The sequence below is a fragment of the Lotus japonicus genome, chromosome 5, assembly GCF_012489685.1.
Source record: "Lotus japonicus ecotype B-129 chromosome 5, LjGifu_v1.2".
In the NCBI taxonomy this organism is placed as follows: domain Eukaryota; kingdom Viridiplantae; phylum Streptophyta; class Magnoliopsida; order Fabales; family Fabaceae; genus Lotus; species Lotus japonicus.
In genome coordinates this window covers 65,290,212-65,305,279 of record NC_080045.1, presented here as the reverse complement: position 1 = coordinate 65,305,279, position 15,068 = coordinate 65,290,212, and the positions used below count along the sequence as shown (strand labels likewise).

Sequence of the window (15,068 nt, the reverse complement as noted above, 5' to 3'; positions counted from 1 at the left end):
TAGAACTTGATATTTACCTTAAAAGATAATCTTCAACTATTTCCGAGTTTTAGAATTCGATACTACCCTTATACAATCAGTTTCAAAAATCCAATGCACATATATGTACCATAACTACCAAGTTTAATAACCCAATAAGGAGATCTTTCTATATCGAAATATCAATTGATAAAATAATAGGCAAGTTCCTGGATCATTGTACCTAAGATAGCTCGCTCCTGCTAAAAATCCAGACAATAAGCAAAGACAAGGCATCTATCGAGCTGGTAAGATAAGCAAAATAAATGCATGAAGATGATTAGGATGAAGAGAACTTACAAGATGAAGAAGAATATAACAAGTGTTGTGTGAATCTAGAAGAGAAAGCTCAAGCGAAATAGAGGAGTGAGTGAGATTATGAAAGCTAGGAAGAAGAAAATGAAAGAGGAGGTAGTGATTTGGGTTTATTTTTGGTCAAATATGTGATGTGGGGTTATGGGGTGTATTTAACATCCCCCACTAGTGGATAATTTTATTTAACAAATAGCCCATCAGATTTTGCAGAGAACTTTTTTGGTAACAAGCCCACAAGACATTTAGTGGACTAAGCTGTATTGACCCAACTATCTTCCTCCCCTCGAGCTCGAATCATCGCCGTCACGCTCTCCTCTCCTCGCCTGAGAATCCAAAACAAAAACCTTTCACCACCGTCTCTCTCCGGGAACCGCAACTCCAAAAATGCACAGTGAAGTTGTTGAAGTGAAACGCGTGTTCATCGGAGCAGGATGCAACAGAATAGTCAACAACGTTTCCTGGGGTGCTTCTGGTTTAGTCTCTTTTGGAGCTCACAACGCCGTCGCCATCTTCTCCCCCAAGGTCCCTCTCCTCAACTTCCCTTCTTCTTTTCACTGACCCTTTTTCTCATTCTCTTCTCTTCTTTCTGGGTTTTTCGCAGAGTGCTCAAATTTTGACTACTCTTCCTGGTCACAAAGCAGTTGTGAATTGCACTCACTGGCTCCCTACCAGCAAGTTTCTATTCAAGGGTACCTTCTTTCTCAATCTCTCATGCACTTAAACTCCTCAAGTTAATTTTTTTTAACACTGAAAATCTCTACTTAGATTGATTTCAAATTACTATAGACTTGTTTCAATGGTGAAGATGTGATTAATGATTTATCAAAACCCTTTTAGCTAAAGGATTGGAGCAGCACTATTTGTTATCTGGAGATGCAGATGGTGCTATTATTCTGTGGGAACTGTCTCTTATTGATGGGAAGGTGCATTTTTGTTCCTTTGTTTTTGTTATTGCAGTTGGTAGCTTTTATTTACGGTTGCTTGCGTATTTGTGTTTGATATGTTTGTAGTGGAGACAAGTATCACAACTGCCACAATCACACAAGAAAGGTGTTACATGCATTAATGGACTTATGGTTTCTCAAACTGAGGCAATGTTTGCATCTACTTCTTCAGATGGCACTGTTTGTGTTTGGGAGCTGGTATTTCCGCTGACTAGCAGAGGTAATAACTAATAAGTCCTAGTTACCAATGACAGCGACCCTGTTTACTTCCATACTTGTATTTGTACTGCTTATACTTACATTAATTGAGTCTTGCTTCATAATTTTAGGTGACTGTAAACTTTCATGCCTGGATTCTTTCTCTGTTGGTTCTAAATCTATGGTAGCGCTATCATTGGCGGAATTGCCTGGAGGTGGTGGGCAAATCGTCCTTGCAATGGGAGGATTGGATAACAAGATTCACCTTTATTGTGGTGGAAGGACAGGAAAGGTATCTTCATCCCCATAATTATACATTATACTCAGAAACTTCAGTTTCTTGTAGTTTTTTTGGGGGCTGTTTGTTTATGTTATCATTTGTTTTACATATGAGCCCAGCTTGTGCATGCATGTGAGCTAAAAGGGCATACAGATTGGATCCGGAGTTTGGACTTCTCATTACCTATCAGCATCAATGGGGAAGTAAACAATATTTTTCTGGTGAGTTCATCACAAGATAAAGCCATAAGAATTTGGAAGATGGCATTAGTTAGTTCCGTATCCAATGGACATGGCATATACAAGAAGGAAGAAATGAGCTTATCATCCTATATAAAGGGTCCTGTACTTGTGGCTGGTTCATCCTCTTTTCAGATATCCTTAGAATCTCTTTTAATTGGACATGAGGACTGGGTATATTCGGTGCAGTGGCAACCCCCGGTGGAAATGGAAGGGAATGCCTATTATCAACCACAAAGCATTCTATCTGCATCTATGGACAAGACTATGATGATCTGGCAACCCGAAAAGACTTCTGGTGTCTGGATGAATGTAGTCACTGTTGGGGAACTAAGCCATTGTGCTTTGGGTTTCTATGGTGGTCATTGGAGCCCAAATGGAGATTCAATTTTAGCACACGGATATGGTGGATCTTTCCATCTTTGGAAAAATGTTGGTTATGATAACTGGCTGACGCAAAAGGTTCCTTCTGGTCATTTTGCATCTGTGACTGATATTGGATGGGCTAGATCTGGTGATTACATTATGTCAGTCAGTCATGACCAGGTATTCAAAATTACATTATGTTCAGAAATGCTTTACTATTTATCAATTGCATCTGTTAAATTATCTATTATGGTTTTACATTAAAATGCCTTTTAAAATTTTAAAATAGCTTGCTCTTGTTGGCTAACTAGTGTGGCTGTGTGAGAACATTGCCTATATGAACTTTATTTTTCTGAAGGAAAAAGTAATAAAATTTTTGCCTCTTGTGTAATTGTTTTAGCTTGCACTGCCGGTGTTTCAAATAATAACCGAGTATTTCTTGAATTGGACCTGGCTCTGAAATTTGATCATATATTTTGAAAATTGGATTGCAGACAACTAGAATTTTTGCTCCGTGGAAAGTTGAGGCTTCTCTCCAAGATGGAGAATTTTGGTATGAGATATCTCGCCCTCAGGTTCACGGTCATGATATAAACTGTCTGGCAGTTGTTCATAGTAAGGGAAATCATCGTTTTGTTGGTGGAGCTGATGAGAAAGTTGCCAGAGTGTTTGAAGCCCCATTATCATTTTTGAAAACATTAAATAATGCCACTTTGCAGAAGTCTTCTTCTGATGATGTTTTGAACGGCGTTCAGATTTTGGGTGCAAATATGTCAGCTCTTGGACTATCACAGAAACCTATTTATGCTCAAGGTCAGTTATTTAATTGACGCTGAAATTTATGATGACATATACATAGCATAACTTGCCATATCTTTAAGATCATATTGGCAGACGTTTGTGCTCATTCTGATTATTATCTGCTAGTAGTCTAGTACTGATTTGGATGGAAATGGCAAGTGGTCGTAATTGATTGATACAAAAAGGAATAACTGAAGAAATAGAGCTAAAGGGTGAGGCTAAAAAGAATGCAATTAGTATAAAAGTTAGTTTGTAAATGCAGATGGTTTATTTGTCTGGATAGTAGGGTAAACTTTACACCCAATTATGTAAATTTATGATTCCATGTAGTTTATTTATCTTGATAATTGGGAAAATTTTAGCCCAACTGGCCTCAACTTAGAAATGTGAGATCTAGATCCTGTTTTCATTAACACTCAAGTTACTTGTCTTGGGCAAAACTCCTGATCTGACAGAGATACTGGTGACTGAGGAATGGCATATTAGGTGTAAATTTTGTTATATGTATCCCTTGAATTTATGTTTTAGGAGTTAGGATATGTTGTCTATATACTTGGATGTCTGTCTATCATTAAGGATATGGGTAGTCTTCTACCCACGAGTTGTTTGATATCATAGAAGTGAAACTAACAAATGAATACCTTATTTGCTTTTCCTATGTTGAAATTTAACTTTCCAAAAAATTATAAATCTCCTCTTATGTGTTGGTCTTTTGAAAATTCTATATTGCAGCTGTGAACGAGGCATCTGAAAGAAATGGGACTGATGGTATTGACACTCTTGAAACTATTCCGGAAGCAGTTCCAACTGTGTTCACTGAACCTCCAATTGAAGATCAACTGGCCTGGCATACACTCTGGCCTGAATCACACAAACTCTATGGTCATGGAAATGAACTATTTTCTCTATGCTGTGATCATAGGGGTGAGCTTGTTGCTTCTTCATGTAAGGTATGCGGTGTCTGTCTAGCTATGCATCTGTATAATTTGACTGAAGATTTAGTGCTTATGTATATGGAATTCCTCATTGCTCGCAAATCTCATGATTCGAGGGCCTACATGCTGCTTATTGTATTATTTCTTCATTAAAATGCATCTTAGTTTAACATTGGATATGTATTTCATTGAACCAAGTAGGCTTATTTTGTCCTGGTAGTGACTAGTTTCTACCTTGTTCAATTTACTGCTTTATCACTGATATTGCTATGTAATTTGATAATTATTTCATTTATGCTTTTCAGGCCCAATCTGCGGCTGTGGCAGAGGTATGGCTCTGGCAGGTTGGTTCATGGAAAACAGTTGGCCGCTTGCAATCCCACAGCTTAACGGTGACTCAAATGGAGTTCTCACATGATGACAGATTTCTCTTGACTGTCTCTAGAGATCGCCAGTTCTCCGTTTTTACAATCACAAGAACAGGTACACGTCATCATAGTTAAACAAACGCAGGTTTATGCATTTGCACCTTTTCTGCATAACTATGATTAATATTATTATAATATTATTGTTTTGGTGATTTTCCTTGGTTCTCATTTCTTGAGTTTGAGGGGAGTGACCAAGCCTCCAACCTGCAGCACACTAATGGTATGAAACTAAGCTAACCATTAGTGCATGTTTGGTTTTCTAATTGATTCCAACGGAACACCAACAGAGCTTCTTTCTTTCACGTTGGGAACCTTGTAACGTGCAATCTCAATTCAGTGCACCAAAGGTGAATTTTAAAAGAAAACCAAACATGCATGTAACAGCTACTAGACTGACTGGTTGGCATCTTTTCAGCAATACAGTTGCTGAATGAAGTATAAGTAATTTAGAAGTTAAATATTTCGAAATGATTTATTGGACTCCTTTAGTACTATAATAGTTGCAAGTTTCTTATTAGCTTCTGCATCTGTGACAGAAATCCTAATCACTTAATTTTGGCTCGCAGGTTCTGGTGAAGTTAGTTATAGTCTACTCGCGAGGCAGGAGGGGCACAAGCGGATTATCTGGTCATGTTCTTGGAACCCACATGGTCATGAATTCGCAACAGGATCACGGGATAAGACAGTGAAAATCTGGGGTGTAGAGAAGGAATCATCAGTTAAACAGCTTCTGACTTTACCTCAATTTACGAGTAGTGTGACAGCATTATCTTGGGCTGGTCTCCATGATCAGAAAAACGCTGGAATTCTAGCTGTGGGAATGGAAAATGGCCAAATAGAACTGTGGAGCCTGTCTTATAATAGAGCAGATGATGGCAGCATTACAACTCCAGGTTTGGCTGCTGCTCTTCTTGTACGTGTAGATCCTTTTATATGCCATGCCTCTACTGTGAACCGGTTGGCATGGAAGAAAAGTGAGGAAGATCACTTGAGCATGCAACTTGCTTCTTGTGGTGCTGATAATTGTGTAAGAGTGTTTGATATAAATGTTGTTGAGTAATTAGATTATTTTCAACCCTTATCTTTTAATATATCTCTTAGAATGATTTTCTTTTCTTATAGCTATGGCCAAGGAAATTTTTTCCATGCTTGTGTTGTTCTTTTGAGAAACATGAATTATTATTATTTTAAAGCTATTAGGGAAGTCATTTCTGGCTAATTAAGCATGATTGCTTAAGGTGTTTATAAAATTAGTATGTGTGCAGGAGATGTATCAAATGAGATCATCTGTATAATAATAGAATTTGGATTATAGTCAGTGAGCTCCTAAATTCGTAGTGCCAGGGAACTAATTCATTCAATCAAAATCAGACGACTCGAATTTTGAGTTTATATGCACTGTCTGATTTTGATCAAACGGCTAAGGCGTGTTGGCGTACGTGTTTAACACCACAATACATGTGTATTTTCCAAAGCTATAGCGTCCAGTGGGTGGAAATCACGGATCCAAATTGACACTTAGGGTGTTTGAACTTTGAATGTGTGAATATATAAACTCTGTCTAGCCTTCTGCCACATGTATGCACTAGAACCGTTGCTAGTTTTATAAAAAAAAATACTCCTACATATTTTATGTTTTAAGTTTTAACCTTTCAATAATCAAGATTGACTTTCATTTTTTTATTAAAATAAAAGATTTTCTCACTTACATAACTTGCACCACTTAACTTTTTGAAGAATACAAAATTAATTGATTTAATTATTCAACTAAAGGTCATTATCAAAGCAAGTTTGTAAATTTTGTCACACTTCAAAACTAATTTGATATTTTACCCGATTATTTTATATGGATGTACTATGTCATTTAACAAAATTGAATTATGTAACCTAACTTTGTAAATGTGTTAGGTCAAACATGGTCACCTAACGTTCTGAGTAACATTATTGATAACCTCCTGGTCCCTTTTTTATTCTCTAGTGAGTCTGGTCAAATATTATTACACGGATGTGAATTAATAAATGTTCAGTTGTTCATCCTTTTTCCAATACTATATTTTCACTCTGAAGAGTTGCATGTGAGAACAATGTAACGTGGTATGCTTCTTTGAACGCAAAGTCGCAAATCCATGTTTCAAGTGGGTCTCTTGATGGGGCAATTTTGAGTGCTAACAGGGAACCGATCCATGAAATCTTCTGAGGCCGAAAATCAACTCTTTAAGGAATGCCAACAACACTTATTTTAACACTTTTTTTAACACTTACACTCTTACTGATTGGTTGAAATCATGTGGAGTCTACTAAATTGAAAATGAGATCTACATCTTTAATGGATCTCACATAAATTTCAATCGATAGATGATGAAGTATTCGAAAGAGCATGGTTTTAAAACTCGGCTCGGACCGGCCGGTCCGACCGGTTGGACCGGGACTCGGTCCCCTGACCGGTCCGACCCTCTCAGTGGATCGGTTGTGTACTGGAACCGGTATGAACCGGTGCAGCTCGGCCGGTTTTGTAGTTAAACCGGTGACTCGGTCTTGTTCGGTTGAACCGGCGAGCTTACAATTTTTTTCTCTTGCTTCTATTTGTTGAAAAAAAAATTAGAATGTGCCTGGCAGGGATTCGAACCTGCTCCGTGCATGTTTAACACAAGGCACCTTACCACTCAGCCAAGCAAGAGATTTGATATAATGCTTACAACATATTATATATATATAATCAACACTAGTTGCACTATAAAATCCTTTGTATTGAACATAGTTATTTATCACATAATGATAAGATAACTAAAATCACCATTCCAAAATTGATAATAATTATTTGTGCCATTTATTTAATATATACATTTTTTTTAACAATAATTTAAATTAAGTTATTTGTGCGCTATATTTATGATTAAAGTGTGGAACCTATATTTTAGTATGATATTTTTAACTTATTTGTTATATTTTGTTGAGTACAACCTTTGTTGTTCGTTTTCAATTAAATATTTGTGTGATGATAATAATTTTAAAATTTAGAGTTTGAAGATTAATTAATGTTAGCTAGTATTATTAATTTTTAGAATTTTATTAAATGCACCGAGTTAAGCAATCGAACCAATGACTCGTTGGTCCGACCAGTGACTCATTGACTCAGTACCTCGACCGAGTCGATCACCGAGCCGAGTTTTAAAACACTGCGAAAGAGAGTGTTAAAGTGAGTGTAGGTAGCATTTTTCTCAACGGTAAGTGGGCATTTGGTTTTCCTTGAACTTAACGTGGATCCACGTTGAAGATAACGTATCAAATTTCTACTTCTTCAATCCACGTTAAACTAAACATGACATTCTAACTTTTTCATTATTGAATTGAGATACGTGAAATCATATTGACGTTGACTCTAACGTCAAACCAAACATACACATATTTTAATATAAAATGTGAATAAAACTCTTTATGAATTAAGAATTTAAGATGAATGAGTTCATGTTACAATTAATTAACCATATCCAAACAAATAATTATGTATGTGTTTTGCATCATGTACTCAAAGAAACATTTATCTATGCGATTTTTCCATCATTATGGAATTTAGTTTTTGGAAGCAAAGGTTAAGACGCAAGGAAATATCCCCACTATATTCGATGTGGTGAACATACACACGTTTTGTTCCATGCTTTTCTAACATGGGTTTCCATTACCAGCCCGATTTCCCATTTTAGCATAAAGCTCCCTTGGTCACCAATAATGCACCAACTATGTGCAATGCATAAGAAGAACATTCATCTAAGCAAAAATCAGCTTCAGGAATTTGTGGGGGACCCTGAACCCCGTTGACATTGAATTCGTAGGACCTCAAGTCCTTTGAAAATTACTAGTCCCCCATTTATTTTGTTGATGATAATGTTACTAATGAATTTGATGACTCAGAAGGATGCAACATGTTATTTAAGCAGAGTCAGCATCAACCAATTTAAGTCAGGGATGACAACATTTGAGTGTAGGCATGGTACTGCAAACGTGGAGCTGAATAATACTGAGATTTAAGTATACTTTTGTTTGTTTTTATTCATAAGTTTCAGTTTGCTTCAAGTGTAACCAAATTGCACTCTTTCCAAACATACAAGCAGCTCAATCTACAAACTTTTAAACCTCGTACAATTAGCAGCTATTAATTACAAATCATCTTGTACTTAGTGCATGCTTCAATACAATAAAGCATCGAATCTAATACGTTTTGCTGCAACTAACGTCACATGAAATTCAGCAAAACCGACATAAGCAACGTGCACTCTGTTATGCAAGGTTATCTTAATCTTAATTCTTAAAGTTCACTAGACGTCAAATTGTCTTATCAAATTGTTTCACTAGTCATCCATTTGTGTTTTGGTCAAGAAATTGATCTGGTTTTCATCATAAGTACCTGAATTTGTTGCTCTTGTAAGCATCGTATAGCGTTAGAACTCAGACGCACAAGTTGCCTGAGTGACGTGATCTGATTGCATTCTTGCATAATATGAAAAGCATGTCATTGAGTGCCAATTGAGCACACTCCAAAGCAACTTAAGCAAAAATATTTAGATCTTTGGATATCAGTTGACCAACTGACATTAGTACTTACTTCGAGATAAAAAGCAAAATGAAACTTTTCTTACCTTTAAGAATTGAAATGAAAGTCAAATTACATTCAACTGGTATTCAAACACAAACTAACACAAACTACCTGTTATATGAACATAATTTTGGTGTCAGAATGCAATTTCAAACATGCAACCAAACATGGATCTGAGATAATTGCACTTTTTCTTGTTTGATCTTTGTATGAAGTCATACTCTGCAGCTTGAAATGATAATAAAGGATCCTACTTGATCATAGAGAAGCAAAAAGGGAAGAATCATTCTCCCGGCAATGCATTTCAAATTTGGCATGCTGGTGATGATTCATGAAGTAGATTTCATTAAGGAGAATCAAACTCAACATTGGCAAGGACAATTTTGTCTGGTCATTGGCAGCAAAATGTAGCCAATCAGTTGAAATGTGATTTTCCCATAGGAAACAAACAAGAGGTAAAAATGCCAGCTAAACGTGTTAACAATTCATGACTAGGCACAAGCCACTTTGTGGTCCTTCATAGCTGTGGTCGTACAAAGGACCAGAGCAAGAAGCAAGAAACAATACCCGCCAATATATATGACAACCAATTCAGGAATCGATAATTGAACTTCACAAATACAAGGTTTCAGACATGAAATTTTACAGTATAATAAAAATAACCTCGGACCAATTTCCTTTCCTATAAAATTATGACACACAAAGAAAGAGTACAAAGATGATCACAGTTTTTTCTTTTATTTTCTATGGCAAATAACATACTGCAAATAGGTACCAAACATGACAGACAGGAACTACACATAAAAACTTAAAATGGAAAAGCAAACCAAATTCTTCAAAATTGTTTCTTTTTTGTAGGACTAGTTTATAAATTATAATGGCTATGAGGGTCTTGTCTGCTGCTTCATGCCATCAGAGGGAAGCTGAGCAGAAGAACCTTCCGGCAGCACCATAGCAGCAGCCGTCATGGTCTGATACTGTGAAGGCATTGTGGGCGCCAGAGGTTGAGAGTAGTATATTTGAGCATGAGCAGGATCCACATAATCATAAGCATAATTAGCCGGTGGAGCAGAATTTGGGGCTATGGACTGAGATGGATGATGGATTTGGGAGTAAGTCACATATTGCTGCTGATGCTGAAGCTGATTTGCGGGAACCTGAACTAATTGAGGGCTACCTCCAGTTGCAGTTCTGTAACCTGCTGCTGTCATTTCAGTTTTAGGTAAAGGAGCATTTCTCATGGGGTTGTTGTAAGCTGCAGTTTGAGGAACCAATGTAGTAGGATTTGGAGGAGTTTGCGGTTTTCCAGATTCACCCATATTAGCCTGCTGCATAGACAAGTTGTAAGCTTGGGCTTGTCTTGCAGGTACATAGTAAACTTGGGCATGCTGGGGATGAGTCTGTTGCTGGGAAGGATATACAGGATAATATGCAGGAATTGCATTTGCAGGATTATGATGAATGAATTGTGTGCCATGTATATACTGCTGCTGCTGCTGCTGCTGTTGTTGTTGCTGGTGTTGTTGTTGCTGGTGTTGTTGTTGCTGGTGTTGTTGCTGCTGGTGTTGTTGCTGATCGAATTGCTGTTGCAACAAATGCTGTTGCTGATCAAATTGCTGTTGCAACAAATATCCTTGCTCATGATGCTGCTGCACCTGGATCCGACTTTGTGGATCAGACACATTAAGTTTTGGATCCACAGGGTTACTATGAGTAGGAACCCTTGTAGTTCCAGATTGAATCAGAACTTGCTCTTGATAGATCACAGGCTTTTGACGCGACATTGCATTCGCAAGACTACTATCACTGCATATGATCAAAACAAGCAAACACTAAGAACCTAATTCATAAACTACTACTGATAAACAAAATTCAGCACCCCATACATACATAATCAAACCAAATTGTATAATAACAATGAAATGATTGAATGAACTAGTGTAAATGGAAATTAGAAACAAGTCTAAACCAAAACCAGATAGTGAATTGAAAATACCTTGAAACTGAATCAGGAGAAGGCAAATCAGTGCCGCCACTTGACCTCTGTTGAAATTGAGCAGGATGTGACTGTGACTGAGTCTGTGTATGTAATTGTTGCTGTGCCTGTTGCTGTGGTGTTGGTGTGGGTGGTTTTCTATATCCCACAGGCACCCCATGATCCGATCTCTCATCATCGGAGAAGACCCGGTTCTGGTAATCACCGGAAACCACCGCAGAATTGATCGGCACACCCATAGCCGGGGCGGAGAGAGTCGTCGGCACAGGAGGCGGCGGAGGAGAAGTGATCACAACAAACCCCTCATCCTGCTTCTGTCCAACACCAACACCAGCAGCAACACCCAACTGAGCAAACTGCTCCTCAATCCCCAGCACCTTCTGATCCTGCTGCTGCACCCTAACCCCACCACCACCACCGTCCTCAGCATGGGTCCGAATCGGCGGCAAATTGGCCAGCGCCGGCGACGAGGAAGTAGACCCAAAAGACGATGAAGTCTCCAGCATAGGCGAATCCGGCACAGACGAAACATCCTGCTTCGAATTCTTGCAATTCGCAAAAGATCCAGGCAGCGAAGCACCACCACCACCACCACCACCAGCCTCCACACCTTCCCTACCACCTTGCTCGATGTTGTTGTTGTTTCCGGCGACGACGTCGTCGAGTCCCAAAAGGCAGTTAACAGAAGCGGAATCGGAGAATCCACGGTTGAGCAATCCAGCGCCGTTAAGCGCGTCGAGGAACCAGTCGTCGGACTTCGCCGACGAATCGAGGATTTGCGGCGGGATAGAGTGAGCGGACTCAGGCTTCGTCGGAAACAGAAAGAGGCGAATTCGCGAGGGTTTGATGGAGGACGCGGTGGTGGTGGTGGTTCGATCGTACTCATCGATCATATTCTCGAGGTCCTCGTCGGTGGTGACGGAGATGAGAGAATCGAGGTCTTCGTTCGGAAGCTGGTACTTCAGAGTGAAGGGTCTTCCGTCGAGGAACGTTTTGGAGAGGCGCGTGGAGATGTCAGCGAGTGAGGTGGCGCGTTCAACAACCACTATGCGGGTATCGCCGCCGACGTAGCAGAGAGACTTGTCGTGAGGGCGGGGGACGATGTGGCCGCCGTAGCTGCACATGAGACGGAGCTTTGACGTCGGAGGGAAGGGGTCGTCCCATGAGTCGGTGTTGCGAGAGCGGGGGGAGGAGTCCACGGAGTCAGCGTAATTGAGATGAGGCGGTGGTTGAGGCGGCGGAGCAACTGATGATAGCGGCGGAGCAGCGGAAGGTGTTGGAGGTTGCGGCGGCGCCTCCATGGTGGTTACGAAAGAGGTTGGTGGTGGATTATTGTGTGCTGCTGCGCAAAATATAAAAAGAGGGACTAATTCTTGCTATTTAATGCTCTTATAGTAATTTCTCACTCTCTTTCTCATTATTTTAAGATATATATTATTTTAATTTCATTTTTCATTATTTACTTAATAGCAATTTGTTTAAAAAAAGCTTCCTCTACAAATTTTCCATACATAAAATTTGAAATAGAGTTTTCCGATGGAACGAAAAAAAAAATAAAATTTGAAATAGGAAAGAAAATATCATTTTTCCATATATTAGAATTTTTTTAACCAGCAAGTTGATCATTAAGTATTTAGTTCAGGTTTTGATCCTATTACGTATGAAGAATTGTTTGTTGAGAGATATGTTTTCTAAGATTCAAAAAAATAAGTGTATGTTTGGTTTTCTGTTTGAAAATGTTTTCATTCAACGGAGGTTCAAATCCTCTTTAAAGTTTGGATTTTGGTATATTGGAATATGTGATCTCGAATTTTAATACCTTAAACGTACTTTTAAACTGAAAATCAAAGATAACGTTTAGTTTCATTACAGTCGGCAGTGGGATGGGATAGATAGGAAAAAATAAATCTTAATTTTCCATATATGAGTTGAATTGAATAAGAAAAGGAGAGAAAATAGGGATAATAGAACAGTGTGGGGAAGGGCAACTGGAAAAGGAGAAAAGAAAAGAGTGTTGATGGATTGAGTTTGACAGCTAGTTTACTGGCTGGACCCAGTTGGGTTTGGTTCTTTGTGTCCCTCAGGGAGAATGAGGAAACCACGCAAAACGAGTAACTTTACCAAAATTAATTAAAATAATGAGTTTTTGTCAGGGGAATTAATTAAATATTATTAGCTTTTATATACCTCATTAAGCTCACTTGGTTCTTTGGGTAAGTAATTAATCTCTAGAGATACAGATAGAGTCACTGATTAAAAGTGAAAATCCTTTCCAACAATTAAAAATTAAACTCAAATACTCATGGGATATGATCTTCTCCATTGAAAAAAAAAAAACTTAAGAGCGTTAAATTGTTCAATCTAACCATTGATATTTGTGTATTTAAAAGTTAAAGATGTAAAAAAAAACTATTTAATGGTCAAATGAAAAAACTTGACGCTCTCAATTTTTTTTAGTGGAGATGATCACACCCCAAATCCCTTGTAGTAAGAGCATGGAGCAGCGCAAGTTTTTGTTCACCGTTGACAAGAAACTAAAGCTTTTGAAAAAGAAAAAGACACTTCATATTTAATTTAATTTGAGTTTTAAAAAAAATTAACAAATTTGAACCAAATAAAATCTTTTTTTGAACGTAATTACCAAACAAAATCAATTACAACAACTATTTCAACTTAATTCAGGTCATTTTTTCCGATGTATCAAAAAAAGAAAAAACTTAATTCGGGTCATTAATTATCCAACTAAAGATTTGTTGGTGCTAATCATCATCCAACAATTGATTGTATTTCTTTTTTGGTAATTACAATTGATTGCTTTTGATACAAAACTCTACGAAGAAGATTAAGAATTACTTATTTTGTATATTTACCCTGTATGAATCTTGAACCTTTGTTACTAGCAATTCTCAAGTTTTAAGTAGTGGGAATCTTGACTTGAATAGTGCCCTAGAAAAGACTTAACTAGGAACAAATTTGAATGTTACGATAACAAAATTTAAAATCAATACAATAATTAAAGAGAAAAATGATGATGCACCGACGATGTAAAGTTTTTTTACACTGTCAACCAATCAGATTTTAAAGATGTGTCACGTCAATTAATAAAATTAAATAAAAAGATAGATTTTCTCATATCCTTAAAATCTGATTGGTTAACGGTGTAAAGTTTCATTGCATAAAAATTAAACTCATAACTAATTTTATATCTTGTAATTCAGTTGAAGACTTGAAGGACGACCCTCTAAAGAAAACTACTAGTATATAATCCATTTAATACAAAAAAAATGTCAAATAATATAGAGTAGATCATATTAGTGGGCATTACTAGAAAAGAAAAGGTAAATTTACAGTACACCCATAAATAGCCCACGGTTTTGGGCCTCAGGATTTCCTTCTTAGGCGCAATCACATTTTAAAACCTTAAATCATAATGGCTCCATGCCTCCATCCATGATTAGACAAACATAATGTCTAGCCACAATTGGGGAATATCATGAAACAGAAGGTGACGCAACTTGACAACGTAGTAATTAACTGCATTTTCTACGGTTTTCTTGAGACTAATTTTGAAACTCTGAAATAATATTAAGTTGTTAAATTTCTCCCAATAAATAATTCTCCATAACAAACTGTCTAAGGTGTTCCCGTAGTATAACTTAAGTGGTATGAGTTGGGGGACATATGAGTTAGGCAGGGGAGGTCCAGGTTCAATTCATGACGGGTGCAATTTATCTTTGCGATGTAAAAAAAAAAAAAAAAAGTCAAAACCTACTCTATGTACATAAAGAGTCCAACTACGTGATTTTTTTTTCTAGTCCAAAAGATGAATACCATTTTTTTTTTACTTGAATGGCTGCATGCATATGATAAGGAACAACTCCCTCACACACAGGATACAAAATTACGGAGACCAGAGCATCAAATTATAGTTAATACGCGTATTAAGGCGCGTGAGGC

The 15,068-nt window shown here is 37.6% G+C and overlaps 2 protein-coding genes across 2 annotated transcripts; one reads left to right on the top strand and one right to left on the bottom strand.

Moving 5' to 3' along the window:
• The first annotated feature begins 549 nt into the window (after nt 1-549).
• On the top strand, nt 550-5,643 carry LOC130717032 (elongator complex protein 2). The gene is made up of 10 exons (XM_057567118.1): nt 550-855; nt 935-1,022; nt 1,171-1,256; nt 1,344-1,497; nt 1,607-1,767; nt 1,875-2,540; nt 2,855-3,173; nt 3,894-4,111; nt 4,402-4,579; nt 5,091-5,643. Exons 1-10 carry the CDS (start codon nt 718-720, stop codon nt 5,582-5,584), a joined length of 2,502 nt encoding a protein of 833 aa, XP_057423101.1. The 5' UTR covers nt 550-717; the 3' UTR covers nt 5,585-5,643.
• Nucleotides 5,644-9,691: 4,048 nt separating this feature from the next.
• Nucleotides 9,692-12,480, bottom strand: LOC130717276 (uncharacterized). The gene is made up of 2 exons (XM_057567449.1): nt 11,112-12,480; nt 9,692-10,921 (listed from the first exon to the last, which is right to left on the bottom strand). Exons 1-2 carry the CDS (start codon nt 12,410-12,412, stop codon nt 9,997-9,999), a joined length of 2,226 nt encoding a protein of 741 aa, XP_057423432.1. The 5' UTR covers nt 12,413-12,480; the 3' UTR covers nt 9,692-9,996.
• Between the last annotated feature and the right edge of the window lie 2,588 nt (nt 12,481-15,068).

Bases quoted from the DNA above. Each gene is read 5' to 3' on its own strand.
- LOC130717032 (XM_057567118.1), top strand. From the start codon at position 718: ATGCACAGTGAAGTTGTTGAAGTGAAACGCGTGTTCATCGGAGCAGGA. The intron at 856-934 runs GTCCCTCTCCTC...GGTTTTTCGCAG, and splicing joins TCGCCATCTTCTCCCCCAAG to AGTGCTCAAATTTTGACTAC. The intron at 1,498-1,606 runs GTAATAACTAAT...TCATAATTTTAG, and splicing joins ATTTCCGCTGACTAGCAGAG to GTGACTGTAAACTTTCATGC.
- LOC130717276 (XM_057567449.1), bottom strand. From the start codon at position 12,412: ATGGAGGCGCCGCCGCAACCTCCAACACCTTCCGCTGCTCCGCCGCTA. The intron at 10,922-11,111 runs GTATTTTCAATT...GATCATATGCAG, and splicing joins TCTCCTGATTCAGTTTCAAG to TGATAGTAGTCTTGCGAATG.